The sequence below is a fragment of the Loxodonta africana genome, chromosome 17, assembly GCF_030014295.1.
Source record: "Loxodonta africana isolate mLoxAfr1 chromosome 17, mLoxAfr1.hap2, whole genome shotgun sequence".
Lineage (NCBI taxonomy): Eukaryota > Metazoa > Chordata > Mammalia > Proboscidea > Elephantidae > Loxodonta > Loxodonta africana.
In genome coordinates, this window is record NC_087358.1 from 31,575,632 (window position 1) to 31,595,158 (window position 19,527).

Consider the following 19,527-nt stretch of genomic DNA (forward strand, 5'->3'; position numbering starts at 1 on the left):
AAAACACCTTCTGACAACAAACTTCCTTCAAGAGTGGGGCAGTGAGGATTGCAGCGAAGAAAAGAAAAAAGGAAGAAAGGATAGAAAAAATGGGAGGAAAAAAGGAGGGAAACAAATAGAATGAAACAACAGGAGAGAGAAGGAGAGGAGGGAAACCAGCCTAAGGACTAGCTAATAAAGACGTAAAGAGCATCACAATGTTCAACGACAGATTAACTGAGCAAAGAGAATGACGCAGGATTTTTCTGGAAGTTGGGTGTGATATGAAACGATATTAATGCCTCTTTGAAATCATACAGGCTACGTGTACTATGGTGCAGGTACTTTTCTCAGAATTCTTGGAAGTTAAAGAAATGGGATAGGGAAGATGCAGGCCAAACAGCACACAATCTGCAAATCTGTCTAAATACTCAGACGAACTGAGATGGCAGACATCAAAGTAGCATGTTAACAGTCTATAAAAACACATTCCTGTGCTACTTTAGGACAACTTTTGCAGAAACAAATTACCTCAAAAGAAAACACAAAAGTCCAAATAATTTCCTAAAACCACATTTTAGACAATAACACCATGGTTAAATTCATACATAGCAAGAAAAGTTCTGAAAAAAAATTGAAATACCTCAGTCTGACCTTCATGGGCACTGGTCTCGTGAGTAACTCGAATAGCCTGTAATAAGAATACAAGGTGTTTATAGAAAAAATCACTATATTCTACTTTTTAAACGGAAAAAAAAAAAAACCCTAAAATTTAACATCTAAAGTCTTGTTTATAAATAATACATTGGAGGAAATTAAGGAACAGTTTAATAGTAGATTAAACAGTAATCAAATGAATTACTGTACTTTCCAACCCACATACCTCTGAGGATCTAGGAAATTGAATACGGGGCCTAAGCAGTAGTCACTCAGCTTAATGTTATAACTAACACTTGTCACTTTATTCAGTGGAAATGAGAATAAAGTGGGAATCACACAGACAGAGGCTGAAAAGCCTTCTCGTATCTGTTTCTCCACGTCACAGGCTCCTCTGCAGCTCTGGCTGAATTGATGCTTCATCGCGCAGCTTCAGTAGGCAGCTTAGGAAAGTGGAGCAAAACGCATCCATTTCTCAAAACCTAGCAAATTTGGTTTCCTGAAATTTTTTTTTTTTTTTTAATGTTCTTAAAATACTTACTATCGGCAAGGGTGCAGAGAAATGGGCATACTAGTAAATACAGGTAAAAAAGTACAATCTTTATGGGTGACAATTTGGCAGTAAGTATCAAAGCCTTAAAAACATGCAAACTGATCCAGCAGTCTCTTCTAGGAATTCATATATTTACATATAAATTATATACAAAAGTATTTGCAAAGATTTAGCCACAATGGTGTGCCTACAATTTAGGAATGTTTTTTAAAGTAGTGAGAAAGGGGAAAATATATTAAATTTCTGACAATAATTTATTATTTAAAAAAAATACTATACAATGGAAAGCTATGCAGCTATTAAATGATGATGTCAATATATACTTACTGGCATGTATTACATTTGTGACAAGTTAGGTGAGAAAAGCAAGTTATAAAACAGTATTACAGTGTGACCAAATTTTTGCTTTAAAAAAATTGTGTACATATATATATGTATATATATATATATGTATATATATATATACATATACATACTCCCTATAAAAATGGTAATGGTTGCTACAACTCATTGGTGGGATTACAGGTAATTTTTATGCTATTTTATTTTCAGGAAAAATAAAGATGTTTCATAAAATCTTCATTTTTTACAATTTCAAGTTAACTCAAAATATCATAAATACACTGAAATGCTAAAACACATAATAAAATCAATGATTTAACTGAGCACAAACTCGGCACATGGCATTAGTCTAGCCAAATAATTTCTATAATATATTGCCTCTAATTTCAAAGAATTTACAATCTACTTAGCGTTGTTATAAAAGGCAAAAAGTCTCCAAAAGAAAAAATAGAAATCAAAAATAACAAATTTTTAAAAACAATTCTATGAAGTTGTATAATCACTTAAAACTAGATTATGTGGCCTGTGTCTCTGCACATGCAAAAAACTTACTAGACTAATAAACTAGCTAGAGTATGGTCTAACGTCTACCTTTAAACCTTGGTTTTTTCCATTTGTCTTCAGCCTTGTTCCAAATTCCCAGTGAAAGACACACAGGGTATTGCCAGTCATACATTTATTATAGAGAGGGAATGGTAAGGAACAGTCAATTGTAAGATGTTTTATTAATTTATAAATCAAACTTTTATTCTCTCATTCACCTCTGGGTGTAGAAAAGAAGTGGCAATTTATCAACATTTTGAATATTTCAGACAATATTACCTGAAAAAGTACAAAAGGTCTTTTTCAACGGATATAACAAAATCCATACTTGTTCAAACTATAGTTTCAAGATAAACCCCAGAGTCTATTATCCCACAAAACTTTGCCAACCTATTAAAATCAAGACAGAGAGAAGGTACTGACGTCATAGTTTTCCAGGTATCTGGCTCTTTCTTCAGGGCTCATTGAAACAGACTCCTCCAGGAATTTTTTCAAGGTTGATCCAGATTCTTAAATATTAAAGAAGGTAAAATTGAAAACTTTACAAAACTTGGTATGTCAAAGAGACTGATAGATGAAAATGTTACAGGCATGCTAGCTATTTTTTAGGTATTAAACCTTTCACTGGTAAATTAAGAATATAGTAAAATATAAAACAATTTTGTAAAATGGACACCAAATTCAAATTCTAACATAAACAATATCTGATAGTGTAAAAGACAAGAAATTTAAAAAAATTGTGGCAATTATACCTTGAATTTAAAAAAAAAAGAGAAAAAGCAACACTAGGGTAGAAGACAATGTACAATCAATTTGTAAGGCAAAATTAAATCTTGGGATAAATTATACAGCTAAAATTATTTGTTTATTTGTTAAACTCCTGTTTAACAACAAATAAAAGAATGGAGCAGAGACATTTCTTCTTCTACATATGCAGTCTCATAACAGAAGAAGGGGGAACTGCTTTACACTTTGAAAGAAAGAATTACAGCACCACCTACTGTTCAATGAAGTCAATTTATATCTTAAGAGGGAAAAATAGCAATAATGAAAAATTATTTACCGAAGTGCATCTTGTCTTTGTTGTTAGCAATAGCATGGATCAGTCCAATTGTTCCACAGGCGTTGCTGATTGTTTGCTTCATGAAATACACTGATGATGTAACATCCTGCCCCTGAGATTTTATTTTTTCCTCCTCTTCTGTTCTGAATACTTCATACTATTGAAAAAAAAAAAAAATCAGTAGTTTATATGAGGAAAAATCATTAAAATTAAAAAGGAATGAAGAACTAGATGGTGCCCAGCTGCCATTACTGAACATTTTGATCAAAGATTTCATAGAGGAATCCTTATAAAGGGGAAAAATGCAGAACGGAATTTCAAATTCTCATGGACTCTAGACTTTCTGGAGCCATGGAGGATAGATAAACCCGTGAAACCACTGCGCTAAAATAATCTTTAAGACTTAAACCAAAAATATCCCCGGAAGTCATCTTAAAACTGAACAATAGTTTAGCTTAACTAATAAAATAGGTCTGCCTTGGGCATTATGCTCTTCTAAGAACTATATATATGTGATCAAATTGACAACAGCAACTCGAAAGGTTAGATAGGAACCTTAGGACAGTGAGTTTATGTGAACAGGCAGGAACAACTCAAGAAAAGGACGGTAAGAACGGCTGCACAACTTGAAGAATGTAATCAACGTCTCTAAATCATACATGTAGAAACTGTTGAATTGGTGTATGTTTTGCTGTGTATATTTTTGACTACAACAAAATAAATAAAATTTAGAAAAAAAATTAAAAAGACTAAAACACTTAAAAAAAAACAAATGACTTATTTAAAAAAAGACTTGAAGTGAAAGAACTGTCACCAACAGGCTGATAAAGATTTAAAAAAAGAGTAACAGTATCCCATGTTGATAAGGGTGTGGGCAAAAAGGCATCCACATATGCTATTATTAAAAGTCTACACTTGTTCCAACTTTCTAGAAGGTATATGGCAATGTATTAACATTTTAAACGTGCATACCCTCCAACTTGCAATTTCCTTTGAGGAGTTTGGTTTAAGACATAATTTTTTTTTTAAATGTGCAACAATATATATATACACATACTTTTAAGAATATAAAACTGGGAAAAGTCTAAATATCTATCAATGGGGATCATCGTGCACATTATCGCAAATACTATAAAGCATTTAAAAAAGGCTAGATTTACATGTTCCAACTTAGAAATCTGTCCATGATTACAGGCTGGGTTATGGGTGAGTATATACTAATATTAATATAACACAATCCCATTTATGTTTTTGAAATATTTACTTTATATATGCATTAAGCAGTCTGAAACTAATAAATTAATGAACCTAGACAATAAACATCAATGGTTGGTAACCCAGAGAAAAAACTGCCAAGACATTATGTTCTTCCTGAGGAAGGTATAAAACACCACGCAAGAAGCAGGCTTGCTCCCTCCCCAATCCCAGCCACCAAAAGGCAAATCCGAGTCTGATCAAACCTCTACATCTACTAATTTACTGCAGACACCAAAGAGAAAGAAGGTATGAAACAGCGCCACGAGGATGCAATCCTCAAAATGAAGTTCACAGGAAACTTCAGGACAAGCCAGTAGTGCCATCAGTGTCTTCAACAACAACAACAAAGTGCCAGGGGAAAAAAAAAGAGGCAAAGTGGAGGGGATCCCACAGATTAAAAGATTTAAGAAACATCACAATGTACGTATGACCTGATATAAATCCCCCAATAAATAAATCTTTGAAAACATGTAAGATGAAAAAGAAAAAAAACCTTAACAGTGGTTATCTCTGGGGCAAGAGATTATCTGAGGACTTTTACTTTCTGTTTTTTACATTTCTGTATCATTTATTGGAAACCCTGGTGGAGTAGTGGTTAAGTGCTATGGCTGTTAACCAAAGGGTTGGCAGTTCAAAACCGCCAAGGGCTCCTTGGAAACTCTATGGGGCAGTTCTACTCTGTCCTATAGGGCTGCTATGAGTAGGAAACGACTCGACAGCAACAGGTTTGGTTTTTTTTTTGGTTTCGTACCATTTATCATTGGCAAAGACTTTTTACTTTTCAAAAATCATACTATATTCATGGCATTCACACTGTATTTATAATCATGCTTTATTCATAACAAAAGTTCACTATTATCTACAGCAACAGATTATAAAAGCAATATGGTAGAATACGCTAAATGTGTGCGCTCTACAGCTGACTGCCTGGGCCCACAGCTGGGCTGCACCATTACTAGCTGTGTGACTTTGGGAAGCCAAACTTATGTCTCTGTGCCTCATTTTCCTAACGGTAAAAACTGTTGTGTGGCTTTCTACTCACACCCCCTATACAACAGAGTAGAACTGCCCCAAAGGGTTTCCAAAGCTGTCAACTTTATGGAAGCAGACTGCTAAATCTTTCTCCCACGGAGCAGCTGCTGGGTTCAAACCCCTGACCTTTGCTTAGCAGCCAAGCGCTTAACTACAGCGCCACCAGGGCTCCTTCCAAAAATAACAAAGGGGTTAAAAATGAGTGAGGAAAAGGACGAGGAGGAAGAGGAGAGCGAGGAGAGTGGAAAGATGATTTTGTTTTCCTAAATTTTTCAGATTCCAATTAGAGCAACCAAATACAGCCTGCAGGCCAATTCTCGCATGCTGCCTCTTTTCTAAGTTTTATTTATGTATTGACCATGCCCTGGAGATCTACTTCCAAAAAATAAGCCACTGAAAACCTTACGGAACACAGTTCCACTCTGGCATACATGGGGTCACCATGAGTAGGGGTAGACTCAACGGCAACTGTTTGGTCTGGGGTTTAGGGCTGTTTTCATGCTACCAGGCAAGGCTGAATAATGCACAGAGACTATAAATATTTACTATCTGGCCCTTTACAGAAAGTTTGGTGATTCCCAAAACAGAGGAAACAGATGATGTTTATAGAAAACCCATAATTAAGAAATGGCTTTTTAACAACAAATGTATATATCTGTCATGGATACAACTGTGTCCCCCCCAAAATATCTATCAACTTGGACAGGCCAGGATTCCCAGTATCGTCTTATTGTCCACCATTTTGTCATTTGACGTGATTTTCCTGTGGGTTGTAAATCTTATCTCTATGATGTTAATGAGATGGGATTAGTGACAATCATGTTAATGAGGCAGGACTCAATCTACAACATTGGGTTGTATCTTCGCCCAATCTCTTTTGAGATATAAAAGAGAGAGGGAAGTGGAGAGACATGAAGATCTCATACAACCAAGAAAGTAGAGTCAGGAGCGTGCATCTTTTGGACCTGGGGTCCCTGTGCTGAGAAGCTCCTCAGCCAGGGGGAGGTTGATGACAAGGACCTTCCTCCAGAGCCGACAGGGAGAAAGCCTTCCCCTGGAGCTGGCATCCTCAGTTTGGACTTCTAGCCTCCTTGGCTGTGAGAAGACAAATCTCTTTTTGTTAAAGTCATCCACTTGTGGTATTTCTGTTATAGTAGCACTGGATAACTAAGAATCTGGCACCGAGAGTGGAGAGCTGCTCTAACAGATACCTAGAATGTGGAAGCAGTTTTGAAACTGTGAATGGGTAGAGGCTGTAAGAGTTTTAAAGTGCCTAACAGTAAAAGCCTAGATTGCCTTGAAGAGACTGTTAGAGGAAATACGGACATCAAAGACAATTCTGGTAAGGATTCAGAAGGAAGTGAGGAGAACTGTTATACTGGAGATAGCACAGACAATGAGGAGCAGCAGAGAAACGGCAGTAGCTGAACTAGGAGACTGGCGCAAGACAGCGCTGGATCTGAACCACAGAGTGAGAGAGCTGAGTACCTTTGCGCAGAAGGCTTCCTCGCAGAGTGGGGTGCCTCCAGGCACTTATTGAAAAAGCTAGACATGCTGGCTCACAGAGCAAGAGAGCTGATTGCCTTCCAGTCAAAGTTTACTGGTGAGTGGGGTGCCTCCAGGCACTTATTGGTAGACCTAGAGAGCTTTGGAACACTCGCCCCAGCAGGGCAAATGTAGGCCTAGAGGCCAAGGAACCAAGACTGAACCCGAAGGGACAAGGGACACAGGAAGCAGAGCTGCCTCAATCTCAAGGGTGGAGTTGCCACTCAGACATACTAGGAGAATGGGGCTGCCCAAAGCTGAGGGAGCAGAGTTGCTATTCCGGTAGGCCTAGAAGGTGGAGCTGAAGCCCAGGGCCAAAGGGCCTCCATTCAGAATCTGGAGAGTATGGCCAACACCCGGATTCTGGAGGTCAGGGCTACTGTATAAATGGTCTCAGAGAACAGAGAACAGAAGATGTATTCTACTGACTTGCTCGGTGCCTCTTATCCCTTCTTTCCCTCCAGTTTCTCCCACTTTTGATGGCAATGTCTAGCTTCTGCCTGTTCCACCAATGTACTTTGGATATAGATAGCTTGTATTCTTGATTTCACAGATGAAGATAAATTTTTGGATTTTGTACGTGGAGTTGATTTAAGTCTTTTGCTGTGATATGATGGGGTGAATGTGTTTTACATGTGGCAAGGACAGAATTTTGGGGGGGCCAAAGGGTAGAATGTCACGGATTGAATTGTATTCCCCTAAAATGTATGTCAACTTGGTGAGGCCATGATTCCCAGTATTGTGTGATTGGCCACCATTTTGTCATCTGATGTGATTTTCCTATGTGTTGTAAATCCTACCTCTATGATGTTAATGAGGTGGGACAGGCAGCAACTATGTTAATGAGGCAGGATTCAGTCTACAAGATTGGGTTGTGTTTTAAGCCAATCTCTTTTGAGATATAAAAGAGAGGGGTGCTGAGAGACATGGGGACCTCATACGACCAAGAAAGTGGAGTCAAGAGCGTGTATGCTTTGAACCTAGGATTCCCTGTGCTGAGAAGCTCCTCAGTCAAGGGGAGGTTGATGACAAGGACCTTCCACTAGAGCCAATAGAGACAGAAAGCCTTCCCCTGGAGCTGGCACCCTGAATTCAGACTTCTACCCTCCTAGACTGAGAGAATAAATTTCCGTTTGTTAAAGCCATCCATTTGTAGTATTTCTATTATAGCAGCACTAGATAATAAGACAGTATCTATGCTTAAATTTTTATGAATGTGCTTCTAAATCAAATTTTTAAGTAACATTCTCAAAATAAACAAACATTCATTCATTCATATAAGTTCAATTGATAAGAACTTCAGAAAGGTTCAATATAGTATTGTCTTACATTGAAATGTTCACACAGCATAAGCCTATAGTTTACTGTGTACCCACCCAGTACCCAGTGCCATTGAGTTTACTTTGTAGTTGTTGTTTAACATCAATGTTCCTTGCTGACAAGACAAAGTGAGGTTAGACAACTTCCTAAGATTTAAAGTTTAGGAAAAAAATCCTAAAATGATATAAAGCAAGTACAGGAAAAAAAGAAAAGCAATTACGGTGACCAAAGAAAGAACACATGGTCAGAGGCAGCTAGGACAAGCAATACAAATATCAGAGAGAAATACATTTACAGCCTCTTCACCTATGACTCACTGGTTGGTAAGCACTACTATAAAGCACACATTTAAAACACCATAACTGACTTTATTTAAAGGCTATAGTATCTATGGCAGCTCCCTTGTTCTAAATTAGAACTTCAAAGACTAAAACAACCTGTATCTCTTAAAAACATCCATTGATAGCCTTTGAGTGACATTGTAGTATGTCACTTATGGGCTGAAATGAGGATCTATCAAATTATAAAAGGCATCAAAAAAGTTGCAGATGCCACTGATTCTCTCTACTCCTGTACGTGTGCACGTGCTAGGTGCCACAGAGTCGTTTCCAGCTCATAGCGACCCCATGTGTTACAGGGTAGAACTGCCCCATTGGGTTTTCTTGGCTATAATCTTTACAGAGGCAGATCACCAGGTCTTTCTTCCGCAAAGCCGCTGGGTGGGTTTGAACCGCCAACCTTTTGGTTAGCGGCAAGTACTTAATTAACCACTTGTGCCACCAGGGCTCCTTTGAGAATATATAAACCCCCCAAAAAACCAAAATCAAACCCGCTGCTGTTGAGTTGATTCCGCCTCATAGCAACCCTACACGACAGAGTGGAACTGCCCCATAGGGTTTCCAAGGAGTGGCTGGTGGATTCAAACTGCTGACCTTTTAGTTAACAGCCAAGCTCTTAACCACTGTACCAGCAGGGCTCCAACATACATACGTATGTGCATATACACACACACATATATATACACATACATAAATATATGTATATCTATATATACACACACGCATACTTACTTATAGAAATATCTACAGAATTGTGTTCTTCCTAGCAATTAGGCACAATGAACTTTCTCGGCATGGATGACCCACTAAATGAAGAAGCCCTACCGATAAGGATAACATGCTTTTAAAATACTAATGGTCCACTAAATGAAGGAAATCAAATACAATTTATTTTTTAAAAAAAAAGTAGGTCATAAAAATCAATGGTTGGGGAAATCTCCAATTCAGGCCATAAACTCATATTTGTATCACAGCAGCTAAGAAAACTGAAGCTTTAAGCAGCTGATTTTTTCACGTTTTATTGCTTCCTAAAATTGGGGTTCTGAGATAGTTATTGTAAGAGCTTGCTTACTAGTCAAAAGGATGGCAGTTCAAAGCCACCTGGGGTGCCTCGGAAGAAAGACCTGGTGATCTGTTTCCAAAATGTCACAGCCTTGAAAACCCTGTGGTGTGCAGTTCTACTCTGCAGCTCGTGGAGCTGCCATGTGTCAGAACTGGCTTGATGGCAATGAGTTTGGTTTTTGGTTTTGGATAGTTATCTACTAGTTTATTTTAGGAATAAAGACAGTAACAATAATATTGGGAGAGTGACTTAAATTTTTGTCCTGTTACACAAATTAGCTATCTAACTTCAGAATAATCATGACCTCACCAATAAAGTTAGGGGTTTGGTCTAATACCAGATAATCACTAAGTAATTTCCAACTCTAAAAGTCTATGAATATTACACACAAAAAATATGAAGAAATACCACTACTTTTATTAAATAATTTTTGTTGAACCCTTAAGTAGAGATTTGCAATATTTATTTTATCTTGAACTGAGGCTAATTAGTTCTTGCACAAAGAAAATTGATACAAGAATTTCTAGACTGAGCTATGCCTATTTCTTAATTTCTGTGAGATCTGACTCCATTAATTCCTAAAAAACAGGATGACCTGAGCACGTACATGCTAAGTCATCAACACTTAATTTCTCCCACATCTTCCCAAATGTTTACTTCTTCATTTTTTTTTTTTTTTTTACAACTACTGAGTTCATCCTACTGTTTCTAAATTTAAAAATAAAAATGAGAAGGATATAAACTCAGAAGAGGTTTTAAAATGCACTTAGAAGTTTTGGCTTTATTATACATAACTATATGACATCATTCTAGAAGAAAGGAGTGAAACGTATGGAATTTTGAATTTAATAGAGATCCAAGAATACCTATCTACAATCCTTAACACATCCTAAGTCTGTCAATTAAGCCGTGTTTCAGCTTAGTGATTCCTACCCAAATCAAATTATTCTGAAAATAATGTAATCCATGCCATCAGCTTCCCCTACACCTCCATAAAACAAGCTACGGAGATTTTTTATACATTGAAAAACTTTTACATTTGAAAATTTGGATGTTCTATATTCATATATTTTCTAAGACACATTTAAGATTGTTCCAGTCCTTAACATTTCCAAATTACATTATTTCAAAATGTGTTCAATGTCACATTAAAACAAAATTGTGGCAAATTAACCCTATGTTATAAAAAAACAACACAAATTTAAAAGACTAACCCAGGGCTTTACAGTCAATCTATAAATCAAAATCCAAGTATCATCTCTTTTAACCAAAATTTGAAGATGTCCCCACTGGCTAGATTGCTTGATTTTATGCAAGAAGGAGAACAATTGTCCTTAAAGAAGAGTGTATTTTAATTCAACAACAAAACAGAACTTTGTATTCACCAGAAACTTAATCTCTTACTTGACAATTACCTTTTCTGTAATAGGGAAGAGAAGCAGCACTGCACAGACTGGTCTTGGAACCATGCTAAGGAGTTCAGGATCCATTCCATATACATCAACAAATTGCCAGTTAGGTTGTAGACCTAACTGCCTGAGAAACTGGTAAAAGAAAGAAACAAAAACAGTACAGTGTGAACACAAAAAAGAAAAACCAGTATGCTGTCAGCAGTGAAATAATCAACAAGTACGTACTATGCATCTAATACATAAAAAGGGAGACAAGGTACAAACATTACTGATGTTAAACAGGAATGAAGTAAAGCAGGTTTTCCATGAATAAGGTAAAAATACACAGTTGTTTAATTATATAAATCCACAAACACTTAAAATTCATAATACATTAAGCAGAATCTGTTTTCAAAAGCTATTATTTTGGGATTGACTCTAATAAACCAGGGCTTCAGGAAATACACACAGTTTGGCTTGGTTGGTACATTAAGGTCATTTCCAGCACCTGAATTTTAAGGAAATGCATCTAAATTCTACTAAAAGAGGAATTATTTTAGTAGATCAACAGAGTTTATCCTACTTGCCAAAAAGGATGTCTGAGTTTTACAGATAAGTAGATAGATATCAAGAACTGTATCACTGAGCAAAGAGTAATATAAAGCCAAGAAAGTCCAAGTGACTTACATAAATGCCAAAAAATATTTGATACAGGAAGAAGCTTCTTGACCTCTACTCACTCAACTTCACTGCCTCTCTTATAACTGGCCAAACAACTTCAACAAAAGATCAGTGGTGTTTTGAAAGTCTTATGATTTTCACACACAAGTAAAATTTTGCTGAAGATAATTCAAAAGCGGTTGCAGCAGTACATCAACAGGGAACTGCCAGAAGTTCAAGCCAGATTCAGAAGAGGACGTGGAATGAGGGATATCACTGTTGATGTCAGATGGATCCTGGCTGAAAACAGAGACTACGGGAAAGATGTGTACCTGTGTTTTACTGACTACACAAAGGCATTCAACTGTGTGTGGATCGTAACAAATCATGGATAGTATTGCAAAGAATGGGAATCCCAGAACATTTAACTGTGCTCATGTGGAACCTGTACACAGACCAAGAGGTGGTTATTCAAACAGAACAAGAGATACTGCATGGCTTAAAGTCAGGAAAGGTGTGCATCAGGGTTGTATTCTTTCATTGTATTTATTCAATCTGTATGCTGAGCAAATAGTAAGAAAAAGAACGCAGCATTGGTATTGGAGGAAGACTCATTCATTAATAACCTGCGATTCACATATGACACAACCTTGTTCACTGAAAGTGAGAAGGACCTGAAGCACTTATTGATGAAGACCAAAGACTACAGCCTTCACTATGGATTGCACTTCAACATAAAGAAAACAAAAATCTTCACAACTGGACCAATAAGCAACATCAAGACAAACGGAGACAATATTGAGGTTGTCAAGAATTTCATTTTACTTGGATCCACAATCAATGCCCATGGAAGCAGCAGTCAAAAAATCAAAAGACATATTGCATTGGGCAAATCTGCTGCAAGAGATATCTTTAGAGTGTTGAAAAGCAAAGATGTCAGTCTGAGGACTAAGGTATGCTTGACCCAAGCCATAACATTTTCAATCACCTCATATGCATGCGAAAGCTGGGCAATGAATAGGGAAGACCGAAGAAGAATTCATGTCTTTGAATTATGGTGTTGGCAAAGAATACTGAATATACCATGGAATGCCAGAACAAACAATTCTGTTTTGGAAATAGTATAGCCAGAGTGTTCCTTAGAAGTGAGAATGGTGAGACTTTGTCTTACACATTTTGGACATGTTATCAGGAGGGACCAGTTCCTGGAGAAGGACATCATGTTTGGTTAAGTAGAGAGTCAACAAAAAAGAGGAAGACCCTCAGTGAGAAGGACTGACACCGTGGCTGCAACAAGAGGCTCAAGCATAACAACAACTGTGAGCGAGGTGCATGTCCAGGCAATGTTTCGTTCTGTCGTACTTAGGGTTGTTTTGAGTCGGAACCAACTCGACAGCACCTAACAACAACAAATGGTTTCACAGGAGAATGAAATGTCAGACCTTAATCCATCACATAAAAGAAAAAGATAAAAATAAAATGAGAATGATGCCAATTTTACAATAAATTCTTAATAATTGCCTGTATTAAATGAAGCTGATGATAAAAAAGTACACCATCACAAAATTTTATGTTAAAATATTTTATATTAGATATGCATAATTATATCTCCCTTCAAGAATACATCACAGTATCTACTGGTCTTACATTATCTGAAATTTAAAAATAAAAAAACAGTACCTTGGGTACTTCCCCCTGAAGAATGATCACATGTATGATTAGATCATCAAATGAGATCTTACAAAACCAACAGAAACCATGCCATGTAATATAAATAGCATTATTTATCTCACATACAGCTGGGTTTTATCAGACAAGACCTTCCTGTTTAGAGGACTACTCTATACTCCTCCATTTCTCTGGCTGTCGAAGTGAATCTACTTGGGAAAAAAATCACTGATCAAAATAAGTTCTTAGATACTTTTAATAAGAAATCTACTGAATTAGAAACTCTCTCTTGGCAGAAAGTAGTCAGCGTCTGTTAGTTTCATTCCTGCATCAAGTTACATGCCCTACAACAGTCTGGGGCCGTGAAGATCAATGGACTCCTCTACATTATAGTCAGTCTTCATGAGATTCCTATTCATGATTGAAGATTTTAATAACGTTTGCTGAATCACTCCACACCATTTCCCTCTCCCTTCTCTCCTTCCTTCAAAATTCCCTTGTCAATATCTAATTCTACCTAAAAATCAAAAGGGATTAAGACCAGCTGCAAAGTCAAGGGAAGGAACTATATCTTATTTACCTTTTTAATTGCCTAGCACTGTCCCTGGTGAATCCATAAAGATACTCAAGTAATGTTTGTTAAACTGAACTGAATATTACATCTCTATTTTAGATAATCTAGCCATCCATCTGTAAGTCAGTTAAACCTATGTTTATAATAAATATTTAATATATTTGGTTTTTTAACTGTTTATTGCTTTTGAAAATATACGCAGCAGAACATACACCAATTCAACAATTTCTGCAGGTATGATTCAGTGACATTGATTACATTCTTCAAGTGGCAACCATTCTCACCCTCCTTAACATGTATTTGTTTTTATTTGTGCCAAGTTAAAGAGGTTGTAAGATACACCTGGCTCTAAAGGCTGGCATTCATTTAATCAGCTGTGAATGCTATCTACGTTTAACTGACAGCACTAAAAGACATATATCCTCAAGGATAAGCATCACTAACCCTGGCTCCCCTCCCCCACCAAAAAAAACCCCAAACCCAATGCCATCAAGTTGATTCCAATTCATAGCAACCCTATGGGATAGAGCAGAACTGCTCCGTAGGGTTTCTGAGGCTGTAAATTTTTACAGAAGCAGACTGTAACATCTTTCTCCCGTGGGGCCGCTGGTGGGTCCAAACCCCTGGCCTTTCGGTTAGCAGCTGAGCATTTTAACCACTGCGCCACTGGGGCTCCTTATAAATCCTGATAAGAAGATTTAAATCTATTACTTAAGTTTATGTACCCCCAAAAGTCAATCTGCTATAAAGTTATAAAACAAGATAGTGCACATAACAGCGTAATTTTACATCCGAGCTGCAAACTAATAACAACAGTTAAAACATTTTAGTGCAATTATCTGACCAAAATTGGCAAGTTACTATGATGTAAAGGTCCTCCATCGTCAATTGGCTCTATTTTAGCCAAAGTTAACAAGTATAAAAAGCACCCAGGCCGAAAGGTATCAACTGTAGTGAGAAATGAGTAATATCAAACTGAGGGCACCAAAGGAATGAGCCAATAGCCAAGGGTTTTACCAGAACCATAGCTCTTGTTAACTTTTTAGTCATATCACCAATTGAATGAAATAAAGAAGTTCAATTCTATTAATATCTATTAGGTACATCCTCTGTCTCCAATTGCTGTGAGTCAGAATCACACTGGAAGTCATCATATAAATAAGAAGAATAAAAGAATAAAAGCTAACTGTTCCTAGTAACTACCTCTAGGAAGCAGGGAAAAGATGAGGGAGAGGGACTTCAGCTTTTACCTCTGACTTTTTTTAAAATCATGAAGATGTCCTACTTTTACAATCTTTTAACTGTGTTTTAAAATGGTCATAAGTAAAAAGACAAAGATCACAAAAAAATTCTCCAAATGTTAACAGCAGTTAGCTTGAGCAGTGTGAACCCAACTTTATATTTTCTAGTAATTTTTTAAATGTTATTTTTATAATAGCTATATGTAGTTTGTAAGCTATAGATTTATAAAACTAATACACATATTATTTCATTTAAATTTACAAAACTGGGAGAAAACCTGAAACAATAGCTTTAAAACTACAGTAAGAAAAACAAACTGCAGACTACTCACAGAGAAAATTAGTCTGTATACACATTTGCAATGCCATCTTTACACACTTAATTTACACACTACATTTTCATCTTATTTGCAACAAGCAGAATAAAGGGTTTTATAGCCTCCTAATACTACTCTTCCAGGAAGTTTTCTAGTTTAAACACTAGGTAACAAAATATCAAACAATGCTGACTGATTGGTTTACCAGATTTTTCACAATGCCTCTAAAATTTTGGACAATCAAGAAAAATAATAAGTAAATTCAAATATGTGGTCATAAAAAATCCTTAGTCAACTTATCCTTTTTATTGTTAGGTCCAATGATAAATTTTCCAATGAGGACTATTTAAAATTACTTACATTTTTTGAGACTGCTATATATCAGAAAACATGCAAGAAAGTTTAACATACTTTACCTTAATTAATCCTTAGGGCATCTAGCAAGGTACCAGTAAAACCATTTGTCACTGAGTTGATTCTGACTCCTGGTTTCCTTTTTCCCATTGAGAAAACTGAGTCTGGGAGGCTGAATAATTTTCTAAGGTCACAGCACTAGAACTCACGGGCAGGGAGGGCTCTGGGTTCTCTGCCACCTGTTTGCTTTTCCAGCCTCATCTCCCACTGCTTGCGGTATCCTTTTTCTGTACCTTGTTCTCTAACTTCAGCCACAATAACCTATTAGTTTCTCAAAGAGTCTATAATGATCTGTTTCCCTTCAGGTTTTTGCACACAAGCTAGGCTGTATTTGAAAAACTGTTAGCCTCTGCCCCTAACTCATAGCGAATTTCTTCTCATTCTTTAGGTAACAGTCAAAACAATCTGAGTTTATAAATAAAGGAAATAGAAAAATAAAATTCACTTTCTTTTGAAATGTGTTTTCTCTCATCTTTACTGATCTGCTCAGGGCAGCCATAGATTTTTCCCTTATTACTAATTTATTAGTGATTTGAATTATAACATAGAAATTATACTTATCTAATAATTGCTTGATACTACTACTAGCAAATGTATAATAGTTATTGCTAGATGCAAAACTAGGACAATAATAGTTAAATGAGAAAACGACAATTCTTAAAAGCATGAAAACTAGCAAAATGAATTTTAATAGATTTAGTAAAAAAAAGTACAATATTAAGTACAGAATAGGAAAAAAACTGACAATATTTTATCAGAGTATTAAAAAAAGAGGAGGCTCATTGCACTGCAGGCTCAAAATGGACTAACCATACAACTGTCAACACAGGTAATGGAATGTTAGCTTTGAAAGAAGCACTGTCCTTCAAGACAATGTAGTATTAGTCCACTGCACTCTCCACAGATTATTCAGCATGGAATATAGTATCAACTATAGGAGTCATATTTATTCTGTTTGTTATAAGGACGACAAATAGAAGCAGGTCCAAAGGAAGATGGCCAGAAATGAAAAGGTTTGAAGGATATCACAGCTGGAGATACTGAGTATGTTCGGTGAGAACTTAAACTATCATGATCCCCCCACTCAGATATTTTTATTAATAGCATGGAAGAACAGTTCGATTTACTCTATGTGGTTTCAATGGGAGGATGGATGGACAATTGCAGGAAGTTACATGAAAGCAGATTTTGTTTCAGTAAGAAGAGATATAATTCTAATTATGTATTATACTCATTATTATAATTTAAAAATAAACCACATTACAACATAGAATACTGCTTATGAAATATCCAGGCATTCATGACCATGGACCATGAAAGGGTTCATGACCATGTTAAAGGTAACTTTAAGAGAGAATTTTCTCGAATAGGAAAGCAGCTGTGTAAGATTTATTCATTCTTCCATTCAATAAATATTTGTTGACAGCCCCCTATGGGCCAGATACCATTCTGGGTATTGCAGACATGTCCCTGCTCTCATAGAACTTATATTCTAGTGGTAGGATATACATAATAACCAAACACAAAAACAAACAATATAATTTCACAGAGTAATAAGTATTATGAAGAAAATATAACAAGACACAATGACAGTACAGATTTGGGGGGATACTCTAGCTGAGAAGTCAAGGAAAGATTCCCTGAGGAGCTGACTTTAAGTTGAGCCACAACTGACAAGAAAGAAGCAGACATGAGACAATCTGGAGCACAATGACTCAGGCAGAGGATGAACAAGTACAAAGATGCGGATGTAGGAACAGGTTTGACATTTGAGGACTGCAGCACAACACGAGTGGGACAGGGATGGGAGAGGTCAGAGATGTGGAAAGTTCCCCCTTGGAAGGTCATCGTAGGAAGCTTCAATTTTATTCTTAAGGACAAGCAAAGGAAGACTTGTAGGGCGTCTTAAGCACGGAAGTCACAAGACGTGATTTGCATTTTTATAAGACTACTTTAGGTGTATATAGAACACAGATTTTCTGGAGGCAAAAGAAGAAGCAGAAAAACTAGTTAGGAGGCTACCGTAGATGTCCAAGCTAAGGATGATGGTGCCTTGGGTTGTGGTAGTAGAAATTGACAGAATGGCCAGATTTGGGATATATTTTGAAGGAAGAATTAAGAAGAGTTGCAAATAAATTGCATCCGAGGAGTGAATGAAAAAGAATATCAGAAATAGCTAACATTCATGGAGTGTATGCTTTGTTCCAGATATTGTTCTACATACTTTACATGTAATAATTTATGTAATTCTTACAGCAATCTCATGAGATTAGGAAAGATTATGAGATATTAAGAAATTGAGGCACAAAAAGGTTAGATAACTGCCCATGGTCTGAGAGCTGGTAGACCATGGTAGAGTTTCAAACCCAAGAAATCAAATCGATATACTATGGCTTCTTCCAAACAGCCTGGTCAGGGAGAAGAATCAATGACGTTAACTTAAGCACTGGGTAGATGGCGATGCCCTTGAAAGACTAGGGAAGAAATGGGTTTGGGGGAGAAGAGGGAAGATGTAAATCCAGATTTCTGTTTTGTCCATGTTAAATGTGAGGTATTGTTAGATTGAATTATATCCCCACAAAATATGTATTGGAATTCTCACCCCATACCTATGGATGTAATCCCGTTTGGGAATAGGGTTTGCTTCTTATGCTAATGAGGTCATATCAGTGCAGAGTGTGTTCTAAATGTAATCACTTCTGAGTTATAAAAAGAGCAGATTAGACACAGAGGCACGTACATACTGAGGAAGAGAGACGCCATGTATGGATTGCCACAGATCAAGGAAGGCCGAGGGCTACAGACAAGGAAAGAAACTACAGTGGAGACCCTGATTTGGAATTTAATCTCCAGAACTGAGGGAAAATAAATTTCTATTCTTTAAGCCACCCACTCATGGCATTTCTATTACAGCAACATTAGAAAACTAAGACAGATATCCAACCTGGTAGAGAAGTCAGAGCTTAGAGAAACTTAACTATGTTACAACTGATGCTATTTAAGCTACTAAAAAAAAAAAAAACCCGTTGTCGAGTCAATTCCAACTCAGAGGGACCCTACAGGGCACAGCAGAACTATCCACCTTTTGGTTAGCAGACGTAGCTCTTAACCACGACACCACCAGGGTTTCCAATTTAAGCCATACTATAGATAAAATCAAAGAGCCCAGGTGGCACAACGGTTAAGTGCTTGGCTGTTAACTGAAAGGTCAGCAGTTAGAATACGCCAGCCACTCTGTGGAAGAAAAGATGTGGTGATTTGCTCCTGTAAAGATTACAAAAACTCACTGCTGTCAAGTTGATTCCAAGTCATTGTGACCCTACAGGACAGAGTAGAACTGCCCCACAGGATTTCCAAGGCTGTAATCCTTACGGAAGCAGACTGCCACATCTTTCTACCATGGACTGGTGGGTTCAAACCTCCAACCTTTTGGTAAACAGCCAAGCACTTAACCACTGTGCCTTGCGGGGTCCTTAAAGTTACTTTTTAGAGGACAATGCACTTGCTTACAGTTCTACATATCTGTAGTAAAGACAAAGCCACATGTTAAATCTAGCTCTAAGCAACCTA

General features: G+C 36.9%; 1 protein-coding gene across 2 annotated transcripts in view; it reads right to left on the bottom strand.

Annotated features, from left to right (window-relative positions):
* Nucleotides 1-19,527, bottom strand: part of UCHL3 (ubiquitin C-terminal hydrolase L3) — a 58,573-nt gene that overhangs the window by 32,666 nt on the left and 6,380 nt on the right. For both annotated transcript variants that reach the window (XM_064270030.1, XM_010589406.3), the window contains exons 3-6: nucleotides 11,108-11,236; nucleotides 3,138-3,294; nucleotides 2,498-2,583; nucleotides 623-670 (exon numbers count right to left, since the gene is read on the bottom strand). In XM_064270030.1, the coding sequence (XP_064126100.1) occupies nucleotides 623-670; nucleotides 2,498-2,583; nucleotides 3,138-3,294; nucleotides 11,108-11,236 (420 nt within the window). The remainder of the gene's footprint in view (nucleotides 1-622; nucleotides 671-2,497; nucleotides 2,584-3,137; nucleotides 3,295-11,107; nucleotides 11,237-19,527) is intronic.